Source organism: Chiloscyllium punctatum, chromosome 12 (assembly GCF_047496795.1).
Source record: "Chiloscyllium punctatum isolate Juve2018m chromosome 12, sChiPun1.3, whole genome shotgun sequence".
NCBI classification, from domain to species: Eukaryota; Metazoa; Chordata; class Chondrichthyes; order Orectolobiformes; family Hemiscylliidae; genus Chiloscyllium; species Chiloscyllium punctatum.
In genome coordinates this window covers 22,077,159-22,092,953 of record NC_092750.1, presented here as the reverse complement: position 1 = coordinate 22,092,953, position 15,795 = coordinate 22,077,159, and the positions used below count along the sequence as shown (strand labels likewise).

Genomic DNA, 15,795 nt, shown 5'->3' with positions numbered 1-15,795 from the left:
ATCGAGCCTCCTGCTCCTCAAATGTGCCTAACCTGCTGTGCTTTTCCAGCACCACACTTATTCATGGTGGCAGATAGAATAATGAAGAGAGTCAAGCCTTACCCACTTACTATTTGGCCATTTCAGGCTGCACGTACACTGTGGTATCACTAGGTCATTCTGATTGTGTTTGTACCATGTCTCTTTCTGTTTATAATCTCTATCCCACAGTTGATTATGCTCTTTTAAAGTATAGTTCTGCTTCAGGCATGCAAAATTCTGAATGCCTTTCCCACACACATCATATGTAGTGTCTTAGAATTTCATAGCAAAGAGATTATATGTCGTCCAACTTTAACTTGGTAAATTAAATCGCTTGAAAACATTCTAATTGGCATATTGGACAGGAAGGCCTTAGAAATATTGATGTAATGAATGATCACTTAGCACACTTCTAAAAATTCACTCACTCCTGACTGTTCATGCTCTAACTTGAACTGGTATGTTTGTGGATAATTAGCATGCAGGTACTACAACTGCACACCCTTACATCAGACCCAATACTGAGACTAAAGGATGAAGTGCTATTATCAGAAAGAATGCTTGGGAACAGGGAAACATGGACTGCAAATTCCAGATTTTCACATTTCGCTGCACAAACTGCACACTACAGAAGTTGATAATCAATTTGTTGTATCTTTACAGTAAATGTTATTAATCTCACCATGATCCTCAATACAACATTAAAAAAAACACAACAATGTACATTAGAATAATAATTCTTTTCTCATGCCTACTGTGGCATGACACGGATAAAGCATGCACGTCTGTTTACTTTGCTGGATTTTCCTGGATCAGAGCTCTAGCCTGTCATAAAAAGTTATAGCTTGAATGGTGCCACATGGCTAACCATGAGATTCCCCAATTCTTACAGCCTGTCATAGATGTACTGAAAGTACTAGATAATCAACCTGTTTGGCCGCAGTACTTTGCATGACACAAACTCCATAGTGGGATGCATACTCAGTGCTTCTGACTTAGGAAGGGTTATCATTGCTGCCACAAGATCTCCTATTATAAATTAAGACTGAAATCAATTCTGGTTAACTGTGCAACATAAACTAGCAGGAAAACTAAAGGAAAAATGAAAGTTCATGGTGAGAAAGAAATAGCAAGACACGTCGTAAGAAGATAAGAACCTTTTACAAGAGGTTGCTAATGAGGTAGTACTTGCATTCAGGCAGGATTCCATTGGACTAGAAAGTAACATGTATAACTGCCCTGTTCAAGGAGTGAGGGAGGCAGAAATTAGGAAACTATAAGACAGTTAGCTTGATGTCTGTCATGGAAGAAAGTGTTAGAATCAGTCATAGAGTCATAGAGATGTACAGCATGGAAACAGACCCTTTTGTCCAACCTGTCCACGTGGACCAAATATCCCAACCCAATCTAGTCCCACCTGCCAGCACCTGGCCCATATCCCTCCAAACCTTTCCTATTCAGATACCCATCCAAATGCCTCTTAAATGTTGCAATTGTACCAGCCTCCACCACACCCTCTGGCAGCTCATTCCATACATGCACCACCCTCTGCGTGAAAAAGTTGCCCCTTAGGTCTCTTTTATATCTTTCCCCTCTCACCCTAAACCCATGCCCTCTAATTCTGGAGTCCCCGGCCCCAGGGAAAAAACTTTGTCTATTTATCCTATCCATGCCCCTCATGATTTTGTAAACCTCTATAATGTCACTCCTCAGCCTCTGACGCTTCAGGGAAAACAGCCCCAACCTGTTCAGCCTCTCCCTGTAACTCAGATCCTCCAACCTTGGCAACATCCTTGTAAATCTTTTCTGAACTCTTTCAAGTTTCACAATATCTTTCCGATAGGAAGGAGATCAGAATTGCACGCAATATTCCAACAGTGGCCTAACCAATGTCCTGTACAGCCACAACATGACCTCCCAACTCCTGTACTCAATACTCTGACTAATAAAGGAAAGCATACCAAAGATACTTCACTATCCTATCTACCTGCGACTCCACTTTCAAGGAGCTATGAACTTGCACTCCAAGGTCTCTTTGTTCAGCAACACTCCCTCGGACCTTACCATTAAGTATATAAGTCCTGCTAAGATTTGCTTTCCCAAGATGCAGCACCTCGCATTTATCTGAATTAAACTTCATCTGTCACTAGTGTGCTCTTAGAAAAGCTCAAGGCAATCAGGAGAAGTCAGCAAGGATTTGAGAAATGGATTAAGCAGTTAATTGGAGTTCTTTAAAGGAGTAACATTCTTGGAAACAAGGGGAGCTTGCAGATATACTATAGTTGGGCTTCCAGAAGGTATTTGGTAAGGTGACACATCAAAAGGTTCTTGTGGAATTCAAAAGTTCATGGTTTGGGGTAACATAGCAGCATGGAGAGAAGATTGGCTAGCTGACAGAAAATGGTATATGTAAATTGGTGTTTGTCAGATTGGCAGGATCTGACGAGTAGAGTCTTGCTGGACCTCAACTTCTCACAATTTACACCAATTACTTCAATTAGGATAGTGAAGGCCTGGTAGCTAAATTTGTAATTGAAACCAAGAAAGGTCGGAAAGTATGTCATGAAAAAGAAATAAGGAGCCACTGCTCTTATTAAGCATAATTCCTTCTGTACTTGTTCTGGACTTTATAAATTTAAAAGTTATGTGAAACCTGGGAAAACATATTTGTATCTGAAATAGGTCTTGTAAATAGGACTAGTAAACATTTAGATTGGTTCCGTCAGCTTAGACTATAACTGGAAAAATTGATTTACATCTTACAATATAAAGTTAAATTGAACTCCAAAATCTTACACTGCTCGTTTGTTACCTTCTTAAGGGAAATTAGTGATTGACAACAAATACTGGAATTGTTAGCAATTTCCATATCATGCAAATCAACAAATAAAAATGATAATGACATGAAGAGATTCCTCAGATACTAAAGTAGTCTATTTCTAAACACAGTAAGAGCTGGACAATATCCAGGCTTGGGCGGAACAAACTGGCAAGCAACATTCATGCCTTACAGAAGCTGGATAACGGCTATCTCCAATAACAGACAATCTAATCATCAACCCTCCTTGTCATTCAATGGCATTACCATCACCGAATCCCCCATAAACAACATTCTGGAAGTCACTATTAACTAGAAACTGATCTGGATTAGCTATGTAAACACAATGGCCATAAAAGCAGGTCAGAGGCTCAGAATCCTGGATCAAGTAATTCACCTCAAGTGACTCCCCAAAATCTGTCCACTCTCGACAAGGCTCAAGTCAAAAGTGTGATGGAATACTCCCCACTTCTCTGGATGAGCACAGCTCCAACAACACCCAAGTTTGACATTATCCAGGACAAAGCAGCCTACTTGATAGACACCACATATTCCATCTTTAATGCTTGGTAGGAGTAGTGTGTACCATCTTCAGGAAATCAAAGATCCTTAGACAGCACCTTCCTAACTCATGACCACTTCCATCTAGAAGGACATATACAGCAGATATATGACACCACAACCACATGCATGTTTCCCACCAAGTCACTTACTATCCTGACTAGGAAATGTATTGCTGTTCCTTTACTGTTGCTGAGTCAAACTCCTGGAATTGTCTCCCTAATGGCATTGTGAGTGTACTATTGTACATGAAGGCAGCTCACCGCCAACATCTCAGGGGCAACTAAGAATGGGCAATAAATGCATGCGAGATTTAATTTAGAAACAGCTGTGAAAAAAATACGATTAACAAGTAGACTAGAGAGAATTAAGAGCGAAGAGAAACATTCAGTGAATAAAAAAAAGAAATCAAACAAGTTAGCAATACAGGAACTCATGTATGCAGAACATGAAACCAGTATACCAAATCACATATAAAGAAAAAAAGCAGGAGAACTAAATCTAATCCAAAGTTGAAAATGTTTGTCACAACAGAAATAGGGAGCTACCATTCTATTCATTGTAATATAATGGAATTGAATATAAAATCAGAAAATGCAGACTCAAGTGTTGCAATAACAACAGCACGTACGGATAGAAATGAATTTGAAATAAAATTGATTTATTTGTGTAAATTTGAAATAGTACATTCTGTATGTATAACAATTTTTCAGTGATTAAGCACTTTGTTGGTAACTTTATTCAGCATTACAATTATACAGTCACTAAAACCCATGCAAAACCTTAAAATGGAGCCTGGCTTAGCCTGGAAGACACACAAATTTCCTTCAGTTCACAGGAGGTGAGTACACATCAAGATATTCAAGCAGCTTGATAGGTCCAGAACACCTGATCATTGCATGACAAAAAATGGCAATTAGCACATGCCTGCCTAAGATCATTAAATTATAAGAAATAGGAATGAGAGTAGGCCTTTCAGCCCCTTGAACCTGCTCCACCATTCAATAGGATTATGATCCAATATGCCTTCCGTTCCACTTTCCTTCCCTTTCCTCGTAACCTTTGATTCACCTACTGATCAAGAATTTATCTCATCCTAAAATATACACAAGGACTCTGCCACCACAGCTCTCTGTGGCAAGGAGTTCCAAAGACTCTCAATGCTTTGAGAGAAGAAATTCTTCCTCATCTCAGTCTTAAATTTGCACCCCTTTATTTGGAAAGTATGCTGTCTGGTCCTAGACTCTCCTGTGAGGGGAAACATCTTCGCAGCAGTTAACTTGTCAACCTCCTTAAGATGTTTTAGCGAAATCACCTCTCTAAACTCCAATGAGACCCAACCTGTTTAACATTTGACGATAAGACAATCCCTTGATAGTGATCATTTGAGTGAACCTTCGCTGAACTGCCTCCAATGAAATAATCTTTCCTTATAATGAGAGGACCAAATAGCCCCGAGTCCCTTTGTGTTGTAGCTTTCTGCAGTTTTTCTCTACTTGACTAATGTTATTGAGTTATAGAATTGTATGGCATGGAAAAAGACCCTTTGGTCCAACTCATCAATGCCTGTCAGATATCCCAAATTAATCTAATCCCATTTGCTAGCATTTGGCCCATATCCCTCTAAACTCTTCCTATTCATATACCCATCCAGATGCCTTTTAAATGTTGTAATTATACCAGCCTCTATCACTTCCTCTGGGAACTCATTCCATACACGGACCACCCTCTGTGTGAAAAAGTTACCCCTCAGGTCCCTCTTAAATCTTTCCCCTCTCACCTTAAACCTATGTCCTCTAGCTTTGGACTCCCTCATCCCAGGGAAAAGACCTTGGCTATTCACCTTATTCATGCCCCTCATAATTTAACAAACATCTATAAGGTCATCCATATTCCTCAGACGCTCCAGGGAAAATAACCCTCGCCTATTTAGTTCACACCCTCCAATCCTGGCAATTTCCTTGTAAATCTTTTCTGAACCCTTTCAAGTTTTATAATATCCTTCCTATACCAGGGACATCAGAATTGGATGCAGTATTCCAAAAGTGGTTAATCAATGTCCTGTACAGCCCAGCATGACCTCCCAACTCCTATACTCATTACACCTACCAATAAAGTCAAGCATACCAAACGCTTTCTTCACCATTCTGTTTACCTGTGACTCAACTTTCAAGGAACTATGAACCTGCACTCCAAGGTTACCTTGTTCAGCAACATTTCCCAGGACCTTACCATTAAATGTATAAGTCATGCCCTGATTTGCCTTTCCAAAATGTAGGAACTTGCATTTATCTAAATTAAACTCCACCTGCCACTCTCAGTCCACTGGCCCATCTGATCAAGATCCTGTTGTACTCTGGGGTAACCTTCCTTGCTCTCCACCACACCTCCAATTTTCATGTCATCTGCAAACTTACTAATCATACCTCCTATGTTGACATACAAATCATTTATATAAATGATGAAAAGCAATGGACCCAGCACCAATCCTTGTGGCACACCACTGGCCGAGGCCCCCAGGCTGAAAAGCAATACTCCACCACCACTGTCTGTTTCTTATCTTTGAACCACTTCTTATTCAAATGGCTAGTTCTCCCTGTATTTCATATGATCTAACCTTGCCAACCAGTCTCCTTGTTGGAACCTTGTTGAATGCCTTACTGAAGACTATATAGGTCACGTCCACCACACTGCCCTCATCAATCCTTTTTTTTTGTTTCTTCAAAAAACTCAATCAAGTTAGTGAGACATGATTTCCCATGCACAAAGTCATGTTGACAATCCCTGATCAGTCCTTGCCTTTCCAAATGCATGTAAATCCTATCCCTCAGAATCCCCTCCAACATCTTGTCGACCACTGATGTTAGGTTCACTAGTCTGTAGCTCCCTGGCTTTTCCTTACCAACTTTCCTAAATAGTGGCATAACATTAGTCAACCTCCAGATTTTGGCAGCTTACCTTTGGCTATTGATGATACAAATATCTCAGCTGGGGACCCACAATCACTTCCGTAGCTTCCCACATTCTTTTGTTCTCCCTTCCAAAATGAACAATTTTACATTTTTCCACATTTTCCCTCCATTTGCCAACTTTTTCCACACTAACAACCTATCAGTATCTCTCTGTATATTTTTTGTATCCCTCTTACAACTTGCTTTTCCACCTACTTTTGCACTGTCTGCAAATCTAGCTATAGTCCATTCACTTCCTTCCTCCGGGTCACTAGTATGCATTGTAAATAAGCCCTTACCCCCACTCGCTGTTTCCTGCCTGTGAGCCAATTATCTATCCAAACCAATATACTACCTCCTGTAATCTTCTGGAAGTTCAAATACAACACAGCTACTGGTTTTGCCCTATCCACTCTGGTTGAGATTTTCTCAAAAAACTCTTAAAAGCTCTTAATATTGGGTGGCACGTGGCCTAGTGGTTAACACTGCTGCCTCACAGCGCCAGGGACCCGGGTAACTGAATCGGGCAACTGTCTGTGTGGCATTTGCACATTCTACCTGTGTCTGTGTGGGTTTCCTCTGGGTGGTCTGGTTTCCTCCCACAGTCCAAAGATGTGCAGGTTAGGTGAATTGGTCATGCTAAATTGCCCATAGAGTTACATGCATTAGTCAGGGATAAATATGGGGAATGGGTCTGGGTGGGTTACTCTTCGGAGGGTTGGTGTGACTAGTTGGGCCGAAGGGCCTGTTTCCACACTGTAGGGAATCTAATTTAAAACATTGTTGACACGATTTACCTTTCATAAAGTCATGCTGACTCCAGTTGATTAGATCATGACTTTCCAAATGTTCTGAAATTACTTCCCTAACAACTGATTCCAATACCTTTCAATAATAGACGCTTAGGCTAATCAACCTATAACCACCCGCGTTTTGAATAGGGGTGTCACATTAGGAGTTTTCCAATCCTCTGGTACAACAAACTCGTCCACTATCTCTGGAGCTACCTCTTTTAGGATTCTAGGATGCAAGCAATCAGATTCAAGGGCCTTGTTTGCATTTAGTTCAATGGGTTTGTCCAATACTACTTCTTTAGTGATGGTGATGGTACTTAATTTCTCCTCCATATTCTTTAGTATTAATAGATGCAATGCAGTAGTCTCACAGGAAGACTGCTGTCCACAACAGAGAAACTTTACAGAAATCTTCTGGTGCCGTTAGTCTCACCTCCCTTTCACTACATTGCTCCTCATGCCCCAACTTGTTCAGCAGCGTTCTCTTGCTGCAACTATATGGATTGTTGGCTGTCATTACATTGCAAGTAATGATTAGCACTTTCACCTCCTCCAGCTGCCTTCTTTCTCAAATTGAACTGTGATCTCAGAGAAATGTGCTTAATTGACCAGCTCCTGTGAGATTGCACCTGAAATCCTGCTCCTTCCATGAATATGATCGGAAGGTGGAATTGGATACCAAGGCCAAAACATTTTCAGAAACTACAAGATTCAATTTCTATTGGGTCAACATGGAATTCACCTTGTAACAATTGGTTCCATTTTTGACATATACAAATCAAATCTGACCAGATAACACAGGCGAGTAAATTACAAATGTGGAAATACATAATTGAAGTACTTGCAGATTTATAACTGTTAAACTATATGTATTCATCATATCAGCGACTGAATAATAAAGTCATGCCAGGGATACAAAAAGGTTAAACTTTCATCATCTGCTCTCAGATTATGAATGCAGTGAGTCAAATAAAGAAGAAACGACATAGTCAGTGGCAATTCCGTCTATAAATCCTTTCCCACTGGAGCGAATAAACCAGCATGGGATATTGGTGCCTCGGTTTGAATCAAGCCTGTAATCTTTCTCGTACACCCTAAAAATGAAAAGAAAAATCAATAAAGAGCATGGAAGAAATGTACAGACAACCATTAAGTAGGATAGATTGAAAGTATCACAAGGGTTTTCAACATTACCTTGTTACCCTAAGTTTGTGACCTTTTACAATCATTGTTGCACGAAGTTTGTCTTGATGTAAGCGAGGGCTAAAGTTACGTATCACAGCATTTACTTCATTGTAAAACTGGCCTGTTTCAAAATAAAGATAAATTAATTGACTGGAATATTAAATTTAGTGTGTCATAAGTGCAGGGTTGCATGGAGAATAAAGAAAATTTAATTTATCCAGCAGTGGGGACTCATAAGGGTGAATAGATTTAGGAATTGTTTCTATAAAGTTAAACCAAAAATTTCAGTTTTCTCATTTTGTAATGCGTTGCCTTGTACAAATACTTTACTAGTAATTTAGTATAAAATTAATAGTTACTTTTGATAATTCAATTAAGATTTATTTTAAATACAGAGTGGAAATTAATGCTTAACTCCTTGGAAAGGGGTTCAGAGGCAGCTGAAGGTTGGGATGTGTTCTGTGAAGGAAAGGGGTAGAGATCCAATTGCTCCTGCTTCCCTCTAATTTCGTGAAGAAGGGCAAGCTAGAAGGCAGCATTACATCCTGAAGGCCATTTGAGGCACTTAAATAGCCACTTACAAGCCTCATTCTGCAACCACTAATATTCAGTTATAGATGGGCAAATCCAAAAGGGAACAGCAAAGAATACCCTTGTATTCCTTGCTAGTCCTCAGGGCTGATTTGGTGGTCCCTCCTCATCAGAGGTTCTGTGCATGATAGAGGCAGTCAACAGCCAGAATGGAGGGACCCTGGACAAAATCCACCTTCACCCTGTAAATTGGCCCTTTTTCCCTACCAACTCAAACCGTTCACAATGACTTCCATCCAACAGACTCTTTCCCACTTATCTGTTTCCGGGGTATCATTATTGATCCCTGATGAGGCATACACAGTGGTACTGGCAGTGGTCACCACTGTAAGTCAAATACCAATGGGCCTCCTGAAAAGGCCACAGGGTTTGCCACGAGCATTCCAGCTGATAGATAGGTTCCCTCACATGACCATTACATTTCATGCAAACAGGTACTTTCAAAAATGGCAGAATTGTGGCTAAGATTTTGTAGGTGTTTTCAGTGGCACTGACTCCCCCACCATGAGGAAAGCTCACTACATAGAGTGCCAATCAGCTTAAGAGCTCACCGGTGAGCTTCTCAGTGAATCACAGGTCATGACATTGGGGTATCACCTGACCAGAAACTACCAGCTGTCATTGGGCAGATTGTCATTGGAGGCCTAGTCTTCATGAATCCTATGTCGAGAAGGTACATTTTTATTATTTTGCATCTCATGGGGTAAGGATCTGGAAATAAGAGGAGAGGAGGCTTTCTGCAGCTACTCTTGACTCCCTAACCCTGCTTCAATTAGCCCTAGATTGAGTAAATGGAAGAGCCAGGTAACCTGGTTTCTCAATCAAGAAAATACCCTTTTTTCTCACATGCTGTGAAGATAAGTCTTCAGGTCACTGGTAGGTTGAGGCCCTTCAGTGTCCATTGATCACTAAGAGACTTAACTGCTAGCAATAGATTTTCTCTCCTAGCGCTTAATTCCTGGGAGGGTGAGATGGAGCAAATATCTCTCCAGGGTCCAACTTGCCCAATTATTTGTTCTTCCCATCATCTCCCTCATTTTGGGTGGAGGGGGGAATTACACACATAATTTCCATTAATCATAAGTTCCAAAGTTTAAATCTCCTTAAAACAGGGTAGAGTATTCTTCTTCACAATTTATTTCATGAGTGAGTAACTGAACTGGTGCAAGTTTTTCATTTCTTGATTCTATCCATTGGCAAAAACTGAATAGATGGCTCAAAATTCACCGCCAGTTTCAGTTAAGGGTGTAAATTGGGACATATATCCTGCAGTCATTACTGAATACAGTATTGCAGTCTACTAGATTTTGTTAGAAAGGAATTTGTAAAACTTACTCAAAAAATATACATCCTGTTAGTGATGTTCAATGTTTACAATACCAACAGCAATTTGTATTTATACAGTATGTTTAATTTAATGCGACATCCAAAGGGACTTCACAGAGACATTATAAAGCAAGACATGACACAAAGAGACATTAAGGTAGTTAATGATAACTTGGTCAAAGAGTTAGGTTCTAAAGGATGGCTTAAAGAAAGAAACCAAAGAGAGATGTGGAAACATTTTAGCTGAGAGTTTCACGTCTCAGCAGTGAAGGTACAGTCATTAGTAGAAGAGTTTTTAAATTACTGGGCAACTAATGAAGTGAATACTCTACATACCAAGCAATCCATGGGTCACATTTGACAAGCTGTGGCTGTCAAGTGTATAAAATCCCAGAAAATCTCTGTGTACAGTGTGGTTTTTCCTCACATGATGCAGCACAATAACAAATGTTGCATCATCTCCCATTGTTAGTGTGAGATTCTTCTCTTTCATAATTGAGATTGAGAAGCTAAGAAATGAATGTTACAGATGATAAATTATGCCATGCTTAATCTTTGATATCCTGAATGTTGAATACAAATAATACTTTTTAAAATTTGTCCATTCTAATTATCTATTTTGAACATCTTTAGATAATTAATAAGCATACAATTCATCAAAAACCATTCAATATTATGGTAGCGATGGGTGTAGGGGTAGAAACGGAAAGAAAGGAGGGTAATGAGACAGATGACCTCTAAAGCCTTGATCTGTTAATTATTATGATTGATTTCCTGTTTCAGCTCAACATTCTTGACATTCTCCTTATCAGGCAGAGTCAGAGTCAACGCTTTAAAAATAGATATTCTTAATATTTATTCTTTGTTTGGAATTGGACTTGTGAGTGGGGATGGAAGCCAAATCCAGATTTACATTAAATTTCTGGATTGTCCAACTTCTCAAGTTAGGGTTGCCTTTTCCATTGATTTTTTTTGTCTCTGTAGTGAAAACAAAGAACGACTAGTACAGCATGGAAACAATGATCGTCCATGCCAATCAGATATCCTAAATTAACCTAGTCTCATTTGCCAGCAATTTGGCCTATATCCCTCTAAACCTTTCCTATCATATACCCATCCAGATGTCTTAAATGTTGTAATTGTACTAGCCACCACCACTTCCTCTGGCAGCTCATTCGATACAAACACACTTTGCATTAAAAGGTTTAAATTTTTCCCCTCTGACCTTACACTTATGCACTCCAGTTTTGGACTCCCCTATCCTGGGGAAAAGACTTGGTTATTCACCCTATCCATGCCCCTCGTGATTTTATAAATTTATATAATGCCATCCCTTATCAACTGACTCTCCAGGAAAAATAGCCCCATCCTATTTAGCCTCTCCCTGTAGCTCAAACTCTCCAACCCTGGCAACATCACAGCAATGGTTGGTTTTGGATTAGAACTTAAAAGGATGTGCACTCACTAGAACAGTTATTTTCCTTTTGAGTTCCTATTCTACATTAGCTTTGTTGTCGTTAAAGTACATCCAATTTTTGGCTGGAATTCACCAGCCCACTACAGCCAGGTAGAAGCCCTGATTGCTGAGAGTTGCTTGTTTGTCTATTGAGATCAACATCAGAGGCTCCAGATCACCATATGACCTGAGAACAAAGAGTAGTGAAGATGGGATGTTGACCTTAAACTGGGTGTTGTCGGAAAAGGGAACTAAATTATTTTGGATTCAAGAACAATGGGTATCAATTAGATCATTAATAAGCATAACTAATATCCCACTGCTTGCAGCCTGTATTAGCCCCTTCTGTCCTCTGATTTAAACAAGGGAGGTTTTATGGCCATTGAGAGACTGATTTGGGCCCTGTTCTACCATTAAGTGAATCTGGCCACTGTATTTCTTGCTGCAATGCACGATATTAATTCTAGCCAATTGAGTATTTAGGTTGAAACTAGACTTTTGATAGATTTTATTCAGCAGATTGGAAAGGGCATAGAAGCTACCTGCTTAATGATTTAATGATTTCTGGATAATCCATTAGCCACAATCTGTGGGAGAAACAACTGAAATTCTGCATTTCCAGGCCAAGTGTACTTTTGGAAACCTAAACTTGAGTAGTTAACTGCTTCTTGTCCCCTACATTGGTCCCTTTAAGCTAGTTTGATTGGATTTACACAATATTGAGGTTGCATTTATATCTCTGCTGAAAATGTGTTGCTGGAAAAAGCGCAGCATGTCAGGCAGCATCCAAGGAGCAGGAGAATCGACGTTTCAGGCATGAGCCCTTCTTCTGGAATTATATCCCTCCCATGCAATTTATTAGAGTGTATCATATATCTTCCTGCAGAGGACTTATTGGACAATGAATGGAACAGTTAATGATTCTCCTTTAGATTGAAGCAAGCCATCACATTCTGTTCCTTTATAGGTAGAGCTGATGTTCGGAAAAGGTGATTCTTGAAAATTGTTTAATCAAGTAAAATATTTCTTTAAACTTTCAAATTTGTGCTGTGTTCCTTTTTACATTATTACAATTACTTGGCTTTTCTTGTTACGAACGCCACTGAAGATGGGCAGGCCTGTTTGTAAACCATCTGTCTCAAAAACTAATGGATGGATTTCAATTAAACTTAATGCACAGAGTATGGGCTGTGGAAGAATTTGAAGCATTTCCCAATCTGAATGGTGTTTGGTTAATATAATTCCAAACAGAGAATATTTAAAAGGGTTTTTCTCCCTGATGAGGCCTCTAGTTAATCCACATCCACCAACCTGATCTAAAATTTCTGCTCACATTTTGACAGCTATAATAAATTCCATCACAACAGTTGAGACAATCCAAAAAGTTTTAAAACAATCAAGATTGTAAATCAAAACTGCATATAATTTTAACAAAATGTTAATTCACTGTATTTTCCAATGTTTGTAGATTCATTACAAAATCATGCATCTTTGTCATAAAACCAATCAGTTCTTCCAGAGACCATACTCTGTGTGTCAAGTTTCATTGAAATCCATCTGTTAGGTTTTTGAGACACATTGTTTACAAACAGACTGACAAACAGGCCTGACCACCTTCAGTAGCAGAAGTAACCACTTGTTGCCTGCAAGGCACTTTTCATCAATTCTGATGTGATAATTATAACAAGGCATTATAACTATCTTCATTTCATGTCCTTTCTATTTTGAATTAATGCTAATGAAACTAACTTTGCTTCAAGTATTTCACCATTATGAATCTTTACCTATGTTTTATTGCACTAATATTGGTATTCTCCTTTGTCTGATGGATGATATCTTAGTCTTTACCTATATTTTGTATTCACATATTGGAACAAACATAACTGTAAAAGCAACCCATTAATTAGTGAAAAGACTTTGACATTACAAGCGTTTTGACATTACAAGCATTTTGACATTACAAGCATTTTGTGAGAATTAAAATAGTTGAACATTGTTTTTTGGCTGGATTCATACTGATATCACCACCAACTGTTTCTGAATCATAAATGGAATGCTGCAGTATAACTAAATGAACTGTACCTTTCTTTTGTTAAAGACACTGTTTGTGACCAGGGGAAAGTAATCTCATCTTCTCCATGAACGATTGCAATCATTTCTGTTGATATTTCAACTTTTATATCCATTTTATTACTTGCAATTCCAAGCTTTCCAATGTAAGTTTTCATTTTCTGGCTATTTTCTACTTCCTTTACTCCAATCAGCTGTCCATTGACAACAAAATCTAATTAAATTTAAAAACATTAATGTACCATAATCATGCCCCATTCAAATTAAAATCTGGACAATCACATCTATATAAAACAAATGATGAATGAAAATAATTGCTATAGCGAGTAACCAGCAAACGGGTTATCATATGAACCAACAAACTTATTGATAGCTGAAAAAAGGGATTGATATTCTACATTATGATGATGTTTTAATTCTTCAGTACAGCACCTGTAATACTTCCAGAAAGAGCTCCTTGATTTATAACTAATTTAATAAAAGCCAGACAACAATAATATCCAATGAATTTTAAGACAACAAGGATGTTAATCTTCAATGAAATGGCCATGATATCAGGAATAAACTGTTTTTTTAAATGTAGATATAAGGAGCCATACCCAATATTCTTCAGCAATGGGTGGTTACTTCAGAGAATCCATGAGTAAGGGTGGGGAAATATGAAATAGAGGAAATATTTAGTGAAATATCCATAAGACTTGCACAAAATAAAATAAAATTGGATAGGGCACTTCATAAAATTGGAAACATGATGCTAAAATGTTCATTATAAATATTGCAAGTTCAAATCCTGGCTCCATCTGTCATTTACACAAATGTGGAAAAGCACCATGATAAATCTGAATCATTGATTTATTGTTTACTAAAAGTAACTTTGGTATTATTATTTCCTCACATTTTTTCCTTTAAATTAGTAAACATTTCACTTGAATCTTCCTTCATAAGGCAGGGAGATGGGCAGGTCAACCAGAAGACTTGCATAATGGTCAGCTTTAAGGCTATTGTTAATATGAGGTGGTTCTGTTTGGTAATAATACACAGCTACCTTCCTTTTCTTGTGACACAGGTTACACCTACCTTTATATGGATCCGTGACCAGATTTAGAATTGCTCCTGGTTTACCATCAACGTTGAAACAAATAGCATCAGTGTGGTCGTTTATTGAAATGATAAAATGAGGATCACTGTCAACTTGAAAAAGATATTAAATTGTAAGAACATTTAAATCATCGCCACTTCTACTTAAGACAAGTTTTAAGTCCATATTGCATCAACTTCACATTTCTTTTTTACAGATGCAAAACAATCAGCAAAGTAAGCAAGTACTTTCTTTCATGTGATCAGAATTTGGCAGGGAGACTGGCTTAAAAGCAATTGACTTTGACACCTAATCCGATGATGTGCTTACTGGACTTTGGCTTCTGATAGGCTATCAATGTTGCTGTGAATATCTAGTTCATAATGTATTTCACATAACTTTTATACTTGGGAATTAAAGTTCTAAAACATGGGAAACAGATAAGCAATTCTAAAGTAAAATGGAATTCAAACAAACTTGGAATTAATTATGTTTAAAATCTCATCTATGTTTGTTATGCAAAGTCAGCACTGAAAAGGAAGAAAACTTGAATACTATACAACTTATTTCTGGACTTCTTGTTAGAGCTAGGGTATGTACTGTTATTTCCATAAACAGGCTAAAATTTCACAGCCAATAATATAATTTAATACTTGATTGAATAATTCAATGCAGCATTGCAATAATAGAGTTTAAAAAAGATTGTCAAAGAAAATACTGCACAGAGTCTAGTAAGCTCAACAACAATGGAATTTAAAAATTGATGCATACAAAAGCAAACTGAAAGAACAGCAGATCAGAAGCAACATTGATATGATACAGATCTAAAACAATTTTATAATAATTAATAAACAGAGTGAGAAGAACTGTAAGGAGATATGCTAATTTTACTAAAATTAAAGGTCAGAGAAAGACTAATGTCTAATGAGCACATTAATACGCTA

At 38.2% G+C, this 15,795-nt stretch overlaps 1 protein-coding gene across 1 annotated transcript in view; it reads right to left on the bottom strand.

Annotated features, from left to right (window-relative positions):
* Positions 1–4,040: 4,040 nt before the first annotated feature.
* LOC140483684 (inter-alpha-trypsin inhibitor heavy chain H3-like) overlaps positions 4,041–15,795 on the bottom strand; it is a 52,330-nt gene continuing 40,575 nt past the window's right edge. The window contains exons 18-22 of the mRNA XM_072582060.1: positions 14,851–14,964; positions 13,786–13,987; positions 10,584–10,756; positions 8,340–8,451; positions 4,041–8,239 (exon numbers count right to left, since the gene is read on the bottom strand). Of these exons, the coding sequence (XP_072438161.1) occupies positions 8,095–8,239; positions 8,340–8,451; positions 10,584–10,756; positions 13,786–13,987; positions 14,851–14,964 (746 nt within the window). The 3' untranslated portion in view covers positions 4,041–8,094. The remainder of the gene's footprint in view (positions 8,240–8,339; positions 8,452–10,583; positions 10,757–13,785; positions 13,988–14,850; positions 14,965–15,795) is intronic.